We start from the raw sequence: 17,308 nt of genomic DNA, 5'->3' as shown, positions 1-17,308 counted from the left end.
TACTTCACTCATCCTACCACTACAACAAATTTGATTGATTACCAATAGGTCTGCCTACCTTGCCCATGTGTGGATTGCACCATATCCCTTATTCATTCAGATCTATAATAGTGCTATGATCTTAAGTAGTCCTATCCTCTGCACCGACCTTCAATAAATCAAACTTAAAGCTACCCTTTTGATCAATATAACCGACCTAAAACCTAGATCCCATTAGTCATTTATTTGATTGATAACACAAGATAGTGAATGATCCCTCTCGAGGGCTAGGGGGTGGACCTTAGCCTAAAAGAGGTTTGTGGTTACTCCTGTGATCCTTTTTTTAGCCTAGAGGTTAATTACAGGGTGCTAACACAGGGGACAAGGGGTTATGAGAATGAGATGATAGAGGAGGACAAGAATCAAAACCAGATTCAAGACTTGAGTTATGCATGTTATATAATTTTGAGGGATGAAAATATCAACCTTAACATGAGGCTTCATGAAACATTCAAAGGTTTCCTCCGTTGGATCTAAATGATGGAAAGTGGAAGAATATTGAGGAGATGGATCAAGAATTTGATTTCTGGATTTCCCAACTTGATTGTTAATACATAAAGACACCCCTATTGATACTGGAAAAGGAGGAGGACAAGGAACAAAAGGGATAGTAGGTTCCTCCTCTGAGATTGGAGGTGTCTCACAGTTTACAAAAGTTTGAGACACAGGAACATCTAGGGGTTTATATTCAAATTGATTCAAAGAGATCCAAACTAAATGTTCAAACTTTTGCTTAAATAAATTCCAATCCATATCTTCTTCAGGAAACTCACAACATAAGTGAAGGAATATATTAGAAAAATCCTCAATTGATTCATTAGGCTCCATTCTAAGATGATTGATTCTTTTATAAACATCTCGGTAATCATACCTATCAAAAGCTTGATGAAGCTCTTAAAAAAATTGATGAAAAGAATGAATATAGGCAGATGGTAACTTGGTATGAGTACACTATCGATTCACACGACCTTCAAGAGTGAGGGTGAAAAGAATACACACAACATCTTCATCATCGATTTCATGAGATTTACAAAACCCAAGAAAATCATTTTTGTGTTTAGATAAAAATGTACCACCCTCACCATCAAACCTGAATGAAGACAAAACATGAACAATTTTCGCGGAGATTGAAAGTTTACCAGGAGATAGGTTATAAAAACACTCTAGGATTATGATTTGGGAAAGAGCCATTTATGATAAGAAATTCAAACAGACTCAATGGACACAACTTGTCATCTGGCCCTCCTAACACCAGAATGTTGATGGTGCTGGATACTGCCAACATACAGGGTGTCTCCCCATTTTGAAGTCCCAATTAAACCTCACATCGTTTGGAGTAGGAGCCCCATCTGGAGTATTGACCCGACCACCATAACACAAAGGTTTGCCTTGGTTTTGATGGATAATGTAAGAGATTATATACATAGACCTTGAATAAGCAAGTAAGTTGACATGTGAAACACTGATTGCAATGTGTAACAAGAGACCTTCACGACTGGGAGACGAGAGTGAGTCTCTGGAAGGAAATAATAGTACTAGCCTAAGAGAGACACACGAGAGCATGAAAATATTTGTTATCAAAATAGTTCACATAACGATTATTAAAGCGAATAAAACACACATTCAACAAGATGAGTACCAAAGCCATCAAAATAGTTCAATTTCTCTAGTACATATGAACACAACATATATCGTAAACATCCCAAGAATAGTCCTAAAACATTTGCTATACATTCATGAAAATGTGTTGGTTCATTGAATTTCAATTAGGTGAAAGATCCAAGTACACAATTACAATGATGAGGCACTAGTTCCAGTAGTGGAACCTTAAGTCATTTATTGCTTCTCCAAAGAATACTTACTCTCTCCTATGGCAAGTAGAGAAGCCAAGACTAGCTCTCCAAAGCTTAAGCCTCCAAAATCCCTTTGCTTGAGTTATGAGGTTGCTTTTATAACAAGAGGAATGACCTTTCATCTCCCCTTGACTCTTGGTTTACCCTCATGACTCTTGGACTTCTAATATGTCCTTTGAAGTTTTAAACAACTCTTGAACTCCTAAATGACCTTTGGACTTCTCTATGTAACTTTTGTCCATATATGATGACTAAGTGACTTTACATATTCCACACATGACTCTTGGACTTCCACACATTACATTTTGTCCTTTTCCTTAGAAATACATCATTACATTCGACATGATGATGTGGCATGACTCATGGACACATATTGACCATTATGATGACACTTGTACAAGTTACAACTTGACAATGATGACATGGCCTTCATGATGAGGTGGCAATGCCAAGTTGTCTTCCTTGCTGCTTCATCTTGCATTCTTGATGGTAGATTTGATTTGTGCTTCATCTTCATGAAAGATCCACTTTGTTGCTTATCTTCACCCTACAAAGGGCCTTGAATGAGCTTTGGGATCCTTTGAGTCATCATGTGATGTCTTCTTTTTGACTTGGTCCATGATCTACTTCATGTCTCCATGATAACTCTCGTTTATTCTACCTCTTTGCAGGTGTTTCTTTATGCTTTCTCCTTGCTATATGCTTTGAGCATTACCTTGTCATGCTAGGAAGGTACTCCTGCAGAGGGAAATCATTCATGGCATATCGAAATCAGTGTTAAAAACATCTATTCTATGACTACCTAGCTCATGGAATGATAAACTCATGATAGGCCTGTGAGAAGGTTAAAAGGAGGCTTGATTAGGAGTGCAGTCAAACTCATCAGTGGTTTAGGAAGGCTCCAATGTTCGTTTTTACTGTGCTAAAGGCAGTGAAAGGTCAAGGCTCACAAGAGGCCTTCAAGGTGTGCTTGTGCGCTCAAGTAAGAGAGAGAGAGAACTCAAGGGTGCAGGTTTGAATCACGAAGGAGAATCATTCATTGGTTCAGGGTGCAATTGTGCGCTGAAGGGACAAAGGAGGGCGCATGGGCACACACACTGAAGGAACAGGGGATCAGGCTTTGAGCCTTCCTAATGTGCTTGTGTGCTCTATAAGAACTAGGAGGGCATAGGCGCACAGTCAAAGTACGAAGCTTGCATGTTGTTGCTTTGTAATGTGCCATGCGCTCAAGGAGGACACAATTCTTCGAGTCGAAGGAGTGCGCTCAAATGAAGGCTTCAAGTTTCAAGACTGTGCCATGTGCCCTAAGGGAAGAGGGAAGGATGAAGGCTTCTGGGTTTTGACTGCGCCATGTGCCCTAAAAAAGATGGAAGGATGAAGGATTCAAGCTTCGTGACTGTGCCATGCGCCCTAAGGGAAGAGGGAAGGATGAAGGGGCTTCGTGATTGCGACATGCACCCTAAGGGAAGAGGGAAGGGTGAAGGCTTCAAACTTCAAGGCTACGCCATGCAATTTTTAAGAGATAGAGGATCCTTGCTTTTTTGAAGTGTGCTTTGTTCTTTTGAAGTGCGCTTTGTTGTTTTGAAGTGTGCTTCGTTGTTTCGAAGCGTGCTTCGTTGTTTCGAAGCGTGTTGTTTCGAAGCGTGCTTCGTTGTTCCGAAGTGCGCTATGGCTTGGAAGGGCACTATTTTCTCCAACAATGGCTGCTTGTTCATCTGGAATGCACTTTTCACCAAGGGAGGCATCAAAAGGCCAGGTGACTTATCCTAGGAAGTAATAATGCAATGTGAGAGGGAGGAGACCTTAGAAAAGACTTAGTACACAAGTATGGGGGGAAATATATGTTAACGAGGCTCATGAATAAGTTGTCCTCATCACCTAGTAAGAGGTCTAATGCCTTGACAACTTGCACTGAGTAGGAGGAAAAAATGAAGATGACACTTGCAAAATACGAACGACCTTGAAAGCGACACATGCCAGAGCGAAGATAGCATGAAAACACCACTTATTAAAGTGAAAGCAAGTCAAAACGACTACGACAGATGTGAAAGCGATACTTGTGGAAGCGAAAGTGCATAAAAGACGACAATTGAAAAAACTCACCAAAATAGAAGTACAAGCGCAACCAAGGTGAGGGAGATTGTCAATGAAAGTGTGCACTGACTATCGACATGGGTTGAACATCGCATAGGCATTGTCTTGATGGACGATGTTATGCTTGTTTAAGCTTTGCATAAAGAAAGTGCGCTTGTGAGTTCAAGCATGACTGTGCATGTGTGAGCAAGTGATTTTGACAAGTAGAACCTGAGAAGAAGACTTGAACATATTGCGAAATATCAATCAACTATGAAGGGATTATGGAACGACAGATTGTAAGATCCTCAGTAGGCTCCAAAATTCAAGTGTAGGCAAAAATTTGGAGGGTGTCGATTGCAACGTCAACACCTCCATAGAATATTTTATAATATTCTTAGTAATTACATAAATCAAAGGTTAAGATTTATCTTCAAAGTAGTTATGTCACATTTTTCCTTTTTTTGTGTGTGAAGGTTCGTCATTTCATTAATTAAATGAGCATTACAAGATAGATTTCTCTATGCTACTGGCCTGCCCGAAGGGAAACCAAACCAGTAGCACAGATTGAGAATCTTCAGGTTACATAGGCCCTACTTAACTAGGTCATTAGACAAAAAGAAAGTGTTACCAAAATTTACAAAGAGTGTGGAGAGGCCTTTTCCTACCGAGCCATACAAACTAAAATAGAAAAAATAAACTGTTTATAAACAATGCTTAGCTTAAAGAGTCACCAAATTGTGTCTTGGAATGACAATTGACTACGCTGATTGTTCCCTTCGACGACCTGCAAGGCACTTGGAGCCACGAATGCTGGACAACATAAAAATACCAACTAGAGTGCTTGAGCTTCTTCACTACATCTGGAAGCTTCAATAACTGACCATGAACTCTCGAGCGAGGACATGCAAAGACCCGCTTGCTTGAGTCTTTAAACCAACGCTCGACGACTTGAACCTTTGACCTCCAAACATAGAATACAGTCGCTGTAGTACCTGAAGCCATCATAGAGTGAACCAAACAACTATTGGGAGAACCAGGCTTCTGAACGAGACACTGAAGTTGAAACACAAGTTGATTAACACTAAGAATTCTCGAAAACCAACCTTTGGATGCTGCCATCCATAGGAAAGTTTGATCTGGAAGCCTGACTAGAGCAGTGTACGAACTGAAAGAGGCAGAAAAATCTGCGAGAGAGATGAGCCATTACAGTTAATCGTGTGGGCCAAATAAGCCCCAAAGAGATCATGCCAACACAAGAGGAAAATGAGAACCCAACGAGAGATGTAGGGAAATGTAAATTTGCCATCTCTGTGAGAACCAATACACTTCGAGAGTTGGGCCAACCAAGGGATGCATGGCAGCTATGAGAACCACAGGGATGGTTGCCAGGGGTAGGCATAACTAATCACAGTGATAGAAATTTAGTACTACTTACTAGGGATGAAGGCACATCTAAAGAAGGTCGCGACCACCCTATGACGCCACCCTTTGCTATACAAGCAAAGAACCCCTCCATATAATAATTAACTGAAATCATTACCCAACTAGCCGAACGAGCTAAGGCGTACTTCCACCTGAGATGCATTAAATCTCCTCTAGCGTGAGAATTTAATGACTTGTGTCAGTGCATAAAAGAGAGCGCTTGAGGGCCCAGGTGGCCATTGATTCAAATCGTCCTCATTATGACCGCGACAAGCTACATGATTCGACACCCGTGTGGAGGGTCATATTTTTCCTCTTAATTAAATTGATTAATTAAAAAAAAATGTCATTGCCTCGAGAGACACTCTCCAACCCAATATGGGGGAGATGTTGCAATGTTTAGCATTTTAAGTAAGTGAAAATAAAACAAAACAAAATAAATAAATTAAGCAAAGTCTTTCGGTAGAAATCACGTAAGTGAAATTTTTGGCCGACGCGCTTCAAACCAACAAGTGTGGTTCATCATCAAGACCAGATGATGAACAACACTTGTTGGCTCGAAAGGTGTCGGCAAAAAATTTCTCTTATGTGATTTCTATCAAAAGACTTTGTTTAATTCATTATGGATCACAGAAGCTTGAATAAATAAAATTAAATAAAATTAAAAACATAAAATTCTAGCCCATGGTTTTTCCCATGATATTCTACTTCCACCTGAGATGCGTTAAATCTCCTCTAGCGTGAGAATCTAATGACCTGTGCCAGTGCATAAAAGAGAGCGCTTGAGAGGCCACGTGGCCATTGATTCCTATCGTTCTCATTATGACCACAACAAGCGACAAGATTCGACACCCATGTGGAGGGTCATATTTTTCTTCTTAATTAAATTGATTAATTAAAAAAAATGTCATTGCCTCGAGAGACACTCTCCAACCCAATATGGGGGAGATGTTGTAATGTTTAGTATTTTTTTTGTTTTTTTGTAAAGCTTGGTAGGACCTTTTGTTTTCTATTTATAAAAGACAAGTTTACACCACATAGATGAGATAAGTGGCCTCAACTTGCCCAGTGGGAAACCAAGTCTCTTGACCACCTATCCTCGTTATAAGCCATCCAAAAATAATATAGTTTAAGGCGATCTACCCAAGATATATATACATCTATATCATGATAAGAGTCTGAGTTTCTCTCTATCATAAGCATACATTAGTAAAAGTAAATGCTATCCACTAAAAACCAAAAAACATTCAGGAACCTGACTATTCCTTTTGATCCTTTGAGATTGAGTCAACCAGGCCGGGTCTACAGCTGAGTCTTCTGGTGCATCTGCCAGCTCGATAATACAAGGGATATGCCTTTGAATACGATCTATGTGAATGTCCTACTTGCACAACTGGAATTGGATGGACTGTAGGTCTTTCTTGTAGTTTGGCATGTCCTGGAGGGTCATTGCCATCGCCATTGATAACTGCTCCATTGCCTTCCCCATAAGGCTCTTCATGAGCCAATACAAGTATAGAGTCTCCTTAAATTGTGTGAGTCTTCCCCTAGTGTTCCCTGGGTCCGGGATTACCTCACGCCAGACCTCCATTTCCTCTTCTGAATTTGCCTCCTCTTTTATTTATGCCTCCCAATCTTCTAAGATCTTCTAGATGCCTGCATCCGTCCCTACCCTGTACGCTGTTGCCGCTTCATTGATAAGCCTTTCTACTGGCTTTCTTCCACGTCTAGGATCCGAGGTGCCCGGGTCAGCTATACGAGGCAGTTCCCTTCCCCTTTTGCCTTGTCCTTTTCCACGCGCTGGTCTAGCCATTTCTCTTGATGTGCGAACTTGTTCACATACATTTTGGATTAGATCACAGACAGTAAGTTCTAGACTTTCCACAATGCTGCTGCTTCCCCTCTCCTCACATTTCTTGCCACACTCGTCTTTGCCCCGGTGACCCTCTGCCCAAGGCTGCAGTGCCTCTCCTATGCCAGGATTATCAACGCTTCTCCCTTGCCAAGCAATAGCCTTTCCGCCTTTCTAGTGTTTGCCTCTCTTTGCTCTGCGCCTGGGGGTAGTGTCCTGGTGCCCAATTCGAATGAAACTTATGGCACTGACCACCCGCCCCTCGAACCAGATAGCCACTACAACCATTCCCCCCCCTTCCGTTGCCCCTCTGGCCCATGTGTCTTCCGCTCCGCTCTGCCACTCCCAATTACCCTCCCTCGCACTTGCTTATCTACCTGCTCTCCTTCCTCACTAGTTTTCTGGCATGCCAGCTTAATTGTGGGTGTTTCCTCATGGTCTCGTCCCTAATGGTCTCTCTCTTTGCCATTTACAAGTTCGACCCCAGTCCCCTTCCTTCCCAGCATGCCCAGGTCTCTCCCACCTATTTCCCTACACCCCTCTCTGGTCTGATCCCTCATTCCCCCTCCATGGAAACTCATAGACAACATTGCAATAGATGAGTAGAGCCAGATAACATACTCGATGCTGCTTCGAAGTTGTCGTTGCAGGTCTTTGGGTTGATATTTCTCGTTGTTTCTCCGTCTCTCCTCCACAGCTATGCTCTCCCCATCACCTTTCATTCCTTCATAATCCCCTTCCTTCCTTTTCTATCCCATCCATCCTCCTGTCCTGTCCTTCCCACCTCAGTCACTACCCTGGCACTAGCTGCCACTTCTCCATTCCCCTCTGTACATTGTCATGTGGGAGGCCACCACACCCATCACTATGAGCATGTGGGTTGTACCCAGCCCTTAATTGTCCTGACAACCATATCTGTCTTGCATCCTCAGGCACCCACCTAGATTGGGGGTAATGTTTAGTATTTTAAGTCAGTGAAAATAAAACAGAACAAAATAAATAAAATTAAACAAAATAAAAAACATAAAATTTTAGCCCATAGTTTTTCCTATGATATTTTTAATATATGGTTTTTCCCCATGGTATTATTCTCTAATGTGACATATTGAAAGGCTAATAATTATTTCATCTTAACTCCTATCTACCAAGTTCAAGAAGGCTCAAATCTCTCTCTTGATGTTAGATCCGTATTAGAAGATGAATTTAGACTAGTAATTAATAATAATAATTTAAAATAGAGATAACTTAATTAATATTTATTATTTTCCAATTTTAACAAATTATTTTGATATTTATAATAAATGGATGCCTATCACAACTTGCCACTTAACATTTAATTTATATAATAATAATAATAATAATAATAATAATATTATTATTATTATTTTTTAAAAGTAAAAAGTGCCATCGTACTATATACACACTCTCTGAGAGGCCAACAAAGCGTGGTCACCGTCCCACACGTATCTGGAAGTCAAGGCTTACAGTTTCCTCTTTAACAGTGGGGATTTGCAACTATAATTTGTGAGCGGCCTTGCTGAGGTACCTTAAATCCAAGGACCAGTATTAAGGACAAGGTGCAGAAGAAGAAGCAGTGCCAAAAATAGCAATAACAATTACCCCTCTACTCCCCCTTAGAGATTCAAATTAAACAGAACAACAGACATGGCGGAGGAATTAAAGGGGGTAGGCGTACTGGTGACATATCCCATCTTACCTTATCTCACTGAATCTCTGGACCGCAAATTTACGATATACAAACTATGGGAAGCGGAGCACCGAGATGCTTTCTTGGCCCAATACGCGCACTCCATCCGAGGGGTGGCTTGCAACGGCAGCGACGGGATTGACGCGCAGCTCATCGACGCCCTTCCCCACTTGGAAGTCGTGGCCACAAACAGCGTCGGCCTCAACAAAGTGGATTTGAACAAATGCAGAGAACGAAACATCGCAGTCGCTCACACTCCAGACGTGGTTACCGACGACGTTGCCGACTTGGCCATAGCTCTCATGCTCGACACTCTCCGTCATATTTCAGCGGCAGATCGCTATGTTCGTCAGGGACTCTGGCCTATCAAAGGAGATTACAAATTAACTTCCAAGGTATGTTGTATTTATAATTTTTTTTAATAGGTAAATCGGTAATCTGGGCTAAACCATATAGATATACCTGATTTAACCAGAGTTCACGAGAATTATATTTATAATTAAAAGCAGTGAAGAATTGGCTAATGGGTGTGATCAAATAATGGTGAGGACAACGGTGTTAGGGCACTCATCACCAACTCATGCTTTCGTACGTTGTGATTCCACCATTCAAGGGGTTCATCACCAACTCATGCTTTCGTAAGTTGTGATTCCACCATTCAAGGGGTTCAAGACCCTTGCCAGGGCAAACTGTTTGTTGATTTTAGTTTTCAGAATTATTCTGAATGTTTAATATAATTTAGTTTACACCAGTTTCAATGCTTGTTACTAATGCTTTATATGTTATTCCCTGGTGTTCTCTTTTGAGCGGAGATTTTTCTTTGCAATCTTTAACTCGTTCGGATTTGTCGTCCTTGTTTGCCTCGTCAGTGTGACGCAAACTGCAGTCTATGAACTCCGTTTTTGCCCTGCTGCTGTTTGTTATTTGGCAAGCATTCTCTGTTTTCAATCTTGATAGGGGTCATCCCCATACATATCATGTTTCCTTTTAATGTTCTTTTCGTCATATGACCTCATAGATTGAATTTTCTGTAACAGGTTCACTCAACTGGTGTTTCTATTGAATGTCTTTGGTTTTGGAAACAGTTCAATACATCAAGTTTAGTCTCAAAGGATGACAAAAGGATAATCATAATCAATGTCATCTATTCACATTGCTTTCAGCAGTTGGTTGGAAATTGGTGCCAATGTTACTTTCCCATCTTCACAAGCCCATTTTTGTTTTGTTTTTCTCAAAATCTTGATCTGAGTTCCAGGTCTCCCTTACTCTTGTTTCAACTTTCACTTAGCTCATTGTTGTTCATGTCCACTACTCGATGGTCAAAATGCATTGGCCAATTCACGACCTCTGTTGCAGTTGGACATAATCCCATTTCTATTAGTAAAACCTTATAAAGAATAATGACAGATACTGCCAATCTAATTGAATTTCTGCTAATGTTTCCCTTCAAAAGACTTCCCAGATTTTGACTCAATCTTATTAATTTGTTGTGATGCCATAATTCCCACTTATTTTCCGACATCCAACTTTGGACAGGGAGTTGCATTATTTTTCCTTGAAACTTATCTTGAGGTCTTAAATTCTTGTTGCTGAGAACTCTTGCGTGCATATTAGATTTAGCACTGGCACTGTTGCAGTTTGAAGGTTACTCTTACAGTGTTTTGAGCTATTTTAAAATTCTTGCTGCTGAGAACTGCTGTGCACATGTTGAGTTTGACATTGCTCCCCTGTTGCATTTCGAATTTGGCAGTATTGAAGGTTAATCATTCGGTGCTGACTATACACAACATCACAGTGGCAACTGCTATGCTTAAAGATTGTAGTGATGCAATGAATTCCTATGTGGTGGGTTAATCTTGATGTTAAGAACTCCAAGGTCGAACTCTTTTTTCAGATCTTTTAGAGCAGTTGCTACATTTCCTCATTCTTAAGACTTCATGAAATCAACTAAATCTCCACAAACATTTTCAGCTTCCTGTCTAGAGGATCCAATAGAAAACAACAGAATAGGTTATAATTTTGTTTTAACATCTTTGCAGACGGCATACCTAATATCTATGACCCTTGCCTTAAAGCATGCGTTGAAAGAGCACTGATTGTGATTGCAGTAACTGATAACTATAAAATGAAGCTTACCAAAAGAAATACTAACACAAACAATAAAACAATGCGAGACAAAGTGTGCTCAGCATAATAAAATAACTGCAGATGCATAATACAAATGGAAAGATTGAATCCTGAAGTATCAAACAAAGTCCTTTGCCGCTAGGCACCTTCTTAAAGGAACTTTATAGATCCAAAACTAAGCTGATTACATGATAAGGTTTGAGAACTCATGGCATCAAACACTTCTACGATCATTGGATTGATTCTGCTTAAATCCTATATTGTCATGTTTAATATGTCCAAACATTTGATATGTAATCTCTAGTTAACTGCACGTATTAACTGTAGGTTCGGTTTTAACTCATAACAGCCTTGGTACAGGATATTTAATTGCATGCATTAATTAGAACACAGTTGTTTATTTTAAATCTGGAGATGGCACTCTAACAAAGTCCTCTCAATTTATGACAATTCTAGAGTAAACAATAGTCATTGGGCTTACAAATGAAGGGACAAGATATTCTTCATAGACAGAAGGCATAATTATGCAAAAACCTCAAAAGAGAAGCCTAAGCTGTACTTGGAAGTGCTTGAGGATGTTAGATCTTTCACCAATTCTTCCATTCCCAAATTTGATGGATGGGGTAATCAAACTGTGTTCATATTTTTGATAAGCAAGTTGGAGGAGTTTTTTGAGATATTTGATATATAGTATCAAAATAAGGAGCAATGGTCAAATTCACCTTCAAAAGATAAAAGTGCTAATGTAGTAGAGGAGAAGTAGGAAAATGGAGATGGCACCTCAAATTTTAAACTATTTCGCATGGGAGTATTTAAAAGTGATGATGTCTTAACAATATGCACTAATAATTGAAAGAATAGATTCTTACTAGCAAGACAAAGGTTGCAAGCTATGAAAACGGATTCGTCTCTCAGGCCTTGCGTGTCCCAAATCCGGTGAATCGGACATGATTTGGGTGAATTCGTGTCCGAAAATCGGGACATGTCGTGCCCGATGGGGACACTTTGAATCCGGAATGTGTCTCGATCAGGACACTTCGAATCTGAAACGTGTCCTGATTTTTGGACAAGAATCCGAAAATCAAGAACCCGCGCGATGTTATAAATGCATATTTCCCTGCACATTCACTTGTTTATTTTGTTGTGGGTTTGCTGTGGGTGTTTGGGAGCAAGGAGCAAAGAGTTTGGGAGCATTTTCAAGGAGATTCAAGCAACAAGTAAGTGCTAGAGCCTATTAGGTTTGATGATGGTGATACTATAGAGGGGTCATCCTCCACACCAGCAGATGCAAAGATTACTTAATGAGAAAACTACAATATCTTTATCTTACTATCTTGTCTTTCTCCTATTGGATCATTGATGAGTTGAATATGTATTATAAATTTACAATTTATCATTTATTTCGTAATTGTATTTGTAATTTTGTATGCATAATGTTACTTTGTAAAACTTACATCTAGATGAAGATCTATGTTTGAATCAATGAATTTGTATCATGAATGAGAATTTGTGTAAGAAATATCTAATTTTTAATATATATATATATATATATATATATATATATATATATATATTCTAATAAAATAATATATAACGTATTCGAACGTGTCTTGTTCTGGGGGGTCAACGTGTCCGTATCCGACACTCGAATCCCTGTATCCATCGAATCTCGAATCCCTGTGTCAGGTGACTTAGGTTGCAAGTAATCTGGCACATTTGGAGATTTTATGTACACGCTGCTTTCAATTTATTCTCAATTGCCCCATTGGCCCACATAATGTAAATTATTTCATTTCGTTTGGGTTTAGAATTCTAACGTTAGAGAAGTTGTAGCCATTTTAAGACCTGAACAATTTGGAAGGCAATAACAAGTCTTTTGCAGGTTGAAGGAGTGACTTTGTCGAAAGACATGTTTTCACCAGAAGTTGAGTTGCAAACAAAGCCTCTTGTTAATGTTGAAGATGATTGGTATGCCCATCATAATAGTTCCACCATTTGATTGGTTCCATGCTTTTTTTTCTTTCCAATGTTACATTTATTGTTATCGGTAGTTTATTACGGGGGTCCGAATTAAAAATAATTAGCATTATCTAAAATTATCGGGAATAACTGGGAAACTTTAAAAATGTACAAAAATAATCACTTTTTTTTCAAATTTTAAACTTATAACACCACGTCAATATCAAAGAAACACATTACTATTTAATATGAAAATAAATTTGATATATAAGATGTATAAAATAAAGTGATACATCAGAGATCGATACTGAAATATGATATTTGTCTTGAGTCATAAGATCTGATAGGATGGTACAAAATCACATAAAAATAAAAGCAATGGATTTCCCCTTGTTTGTTTGATGGAAAATTGTAATAACATCGTCAACAATGTTATCAGGACTAGACCAAAAGATTAGCCGACCCAAAAATACATAAAACATTGAACTTTTGAAAAGAACATATAATTCATGTGCATCCATATGAATCCAAACCATTATACACAAATATGCAAGGTTTCACATGTATATAGCAAGTAAAGGTGCATATAACCAAAATAGCTCTGAGTGCAATCCATGTTTGAATCGAAGTACATCAACAAAAGATCATGCTACAAAAAAGATCATGCTACAAAAAATAGCTACATAACATCAAAACCATTGCCTATATCCTCCTCATCAATATCCCCCTCTAAGCATTAAAGTAAGATATAAAAAGCTTAACATGCCTAATCAATGATTTTTCTCAAGTGAAAGGTGCAATTTTACTAGGGTCATGACAAAGGAGTTCAACAATCAATGCCATCAACATCAAGGTACATAGAGGGCTTGGTTCTCTTGATTAAATGTCAGTTCCATACTCCCATACATTAGAATCCAATAGAAAAACTGCAACCCTTCCAATTCTGTAATCCTGAAAATTGTCAATTTCACTGAATTTTGAAGGGAATCTAAAATTCTACTTTCATATGGAATCCAATGAGGTTGGAACCACCATCCTTTTACTTTAGGAATTTAATATTATCATGAACTACTAGGGCATGTATCACATGAGATGAATCATGGGAAATGAAGACAATAAGTTTCTCCTTGTTTGCTTAATTGAAATGATCACAATATCCTCAGTTCTGAATCCCGTAACTCACTTTTAAAAGATGAGATTAAGATGACCAAAAATTTGGTTATAAGGTGATAAGGACAAAGACAACGATAATTTTCAAATGATTGCAATTATTACCTAAATTAATTATCACGATAAATTGAAATTAGCACAATAATATCAAAAGGGCAAACTATTGTGATATATATTGGTGTTATTGTCACCAAGGTTGGTTTTGGCGATATTATCACGATAATTTCAATAATGTCATGATAAGTGCAACACTGTTTTGTTCATCATACTGTCCACATTTGCTTACATACATTCGAAATATACACATGTAGAAATTTCCTCATTGATCTCCAATTCAAGTCTAGGGTTTGTATACATCTTCTTTAAGGCTTTCCTATATCTATGTACCACCATCCTTACTTGGCGCTCTTTTTCCTAGCTATGAGTATGAGGATCAATGAGTATGCTAGCAATAGATTGGTTGTCCCTCGCCTTCTCAGCACAATCAAAACCATTTCCCTTTTTGTGGTAATGTGCAATAACATTTAATCAAAGGCCTATTCCTTTAATTGAAAATGGTGGACATTCTTGAAATACACCATGAATCCCAAATCTACTCCAATGATAACTTCATAGTTTTCCTTTCTTTAGCCAACAACATGGTTTGGATCTTCTTATCTTCAGTGTTCTCTTACCCTTATGGTGCTCCTTCAGTACTCCTTACTAGATCTTAATGGTAAGGAGATTGCATCAAACGGAAAGAAATACTATATGCATCCATGCAATGACCTATAAATTATCAGCTTCACTTTCGTCATGATTATTAAAATTGATTTAAGACTAAGTTGCACGAAACAGGGAAACGGGTATGAGTTTCGGAAATGGGCACGGGTACGAAACGTGACCCCCCAAATTTTGGAAATGGGTAAACACAATATATATATATATATATATATATATATATATTGTGTTTACCCATTATATATATATATGGACATTTAAGAAATATGTGCAATCATAAAGCATATATGATACATTCTAATTTATTACATTATGATTAAATTGTCAATTGTCAATGCATAAATTATAAGTCTCTAAATCTACATCACATTTACTCATGAATGATCACATAATGAAAATAGCAATATCCAAAATCAGCCACGAGAAATTTCTAATTTCTTGTCTTGTGCTTGATTGGGAGTCTCCTCCTACATACTTGAACGACCTTAGTGCTCTTGATTAAATACAAGTTCCATACCCTAGTACCCTATGTGCTCTTGATTATTGGGAATCTCCCTTGCATAGAGGGCTTGGTTTTCTTGATGCTCTTGATTATTGGGAGTCTCCCCTGCATAGAGGGCTTGGTTCTCTTGATTAAATACAAGTTCCATACCCTAGTACATGACAAAATCCAATGGAAACATTGCAATCCCCCCAATCCTGAAATCCTGAAAAACAGATAAATCTGCTGCATTTTGAGTGAGATCTAAAATTCTACTTTCTCCATATGAAATCCAATGAGGGCGAAACCACTCTCAAACATCTTGAGTCATTTCATGGTAATGTTAAAAATTTAAGTAAAATGATGAAAATGAAAAATTTAAGAATTTAACATTACTATGAATTGCATATCAACGGTAGGGCCATAGGCTTGAACATTAGGCTGCCCCACTCAAAAAAATCCTCTTTTTTATAAATTGAGAGGCATCTAGAAGCATCTAGAACGTATTTTAGCCGCCCAATAAAAAATTAGAAGCGAAAAAATAAAAAAATTACAAGAAAAAGTCAAGTTAGAAGAAGAAACTTTGCCGTACGGCCTGGAAACTCGTTTCTGGCCGTACTGGCCACGTTTCCTCCTTGAGAAACAGGCCAGTATGGTCGGAAACGAGTTTCCAGACCGTACAGTTCAAGTTTCCTCGTTTCCGTTCCGTTTCCGGCCAGAAATGGACCCTTCTCCAACGTTTCCTGCAACTTAGATTTAAGAGGATCCAAATTGATCCTCTTTGCTGCCATGCTGGAACCCATTTGCAACATAACGTGGAGAAACAAGAGAGAAACATTAAAACTCATCGTATACTTGACATGCCAAGGGCATACATGTACATATATTTACACAGCCCAATATAATTTGGCAACTTCACTAGTGCCTTTGAAGAGATTCTTATATATCTTGATCTTTGAAAGCGTTGATTGTTCTAGCCAGTCTTATGGCCATTATGTTGAATAGGCATTGTGATAAAGAATTTTCCTACCTTATTCCTTTGCTTGCAGGGGGATTTGTGGGAATACCATTCAATAATATTGAGAAAAAGGCTGAAGACGTACAACTTTGGGTCCATTGAATTCATAGTTCGTCAAACCCAAATACTCTTTGAAGTTGACTAATAAATTTCCAATCGAACCAGTCATAGGCCTTGGACATGTCAAATTTGATCATCATTCCATTTGTTTGTTCTGCTGTTGCAGAGAGTGAATTGGTTCCTGGGATATGATATTCCATCTAGGATTTCCCTTCCTTTGATCAGGCCACCTTGTTTTTTGAAAATTATTGTTGGTAAGATTTTTTTGCACCTGTTAGCCATAACTTTGGAGATAATCTTATATTGTTATGGCCCTAATTCTATGTAGGAGTAAGTGGGTTGAGAGCAGCTGACTTCTGGCACTTAACTCTTGAGAAGTAGCTAGTAGTTTCTTTTTCTTGCTATATTTTATGTACGCTGGCCTAATCTGCGCTAATGCAATTTTTCTGTTAGATTTTCTACCTTGTTTTCTTAGTGGTTGATTTTCCTTCTTTATGGGACAACAGTGATAGCAGATCCATACCTATGTGCAACATGTCCATACATCAAAACTTGTGCACAATATTGATGGCAAATGGAGCTAGGTGTAGCACTAATTTTCTTTCGGAGTAGCATTTCTGTTTTGTAGATATGTTGTTAAAGGGCGCATGCATGTTTACAATGTGCATACACCACCATTACTTAAATTCCTATTTGAGATTTTAAGAAGGCAATATTCTCTAGGAGCAGAGCGTGTATTGCAGGATGGGGTTGATCTATTCTAAAAGGGGCATAAAACTCAAGGAGGCCATGCGTCAGGTTGTCTTTAGTTTAGAGACTCAGT

The 17,308-nt window shown here is 38.6% G+C and overlaps 1 protein-coding gene across 2 annotated transcripts in view; it reads left to right on the top strand.

The window, feature by feature from the left end:
- The window catches only part of LOC149218134 (hydroxyphenylpyruvate reductase-like), a 121,314-nt gene that overhangs the window by 59,716 nt on the left and 44,290 nt on the right, over window positions 1-17,308 (top strand). The window contains exon 1 of one of the 2 annotated variants that reach the window (XM_089383825.1): window positions 8,669-9,345. The exons of the other annotated variant lie outside the window; for it this stretch is intronic. Within the exon in view, the coding sequence (XP_089239951.1) occupies window positions 8,908-9,345 (438 nt within the window). The 5' untranslated portion in view covers window positions 8,669-8,907. Of the gene's footprint in view, window positions 1-8,668; window positions 9,346-17,308 lie in introns of those variants that run through there. 2 annotated transcript variants of the gene reach the window in all.

The sequence above is a fragment of the Pinus tabuliformis genome, chromosome Q, assembly GCF_031772625.1.
Source record: "Pinus tabuliformis cultivar Carrire ecotype Pingquan chromosome Q, CPIR1, whole genome shotgun sequence".
Classification (NCBI taxonomy): Eukaryota; Viridiplantae; Streptophyta; class Pinopsida; order Pinales; family Pinaceae; genus Pinus; species Pinus tabuliformis.
The sequence above is the reverse complement of the archived record's forward strand: the minus strand, read 5'-3'. Positions and strand labels throughout refer to the sequence as shown.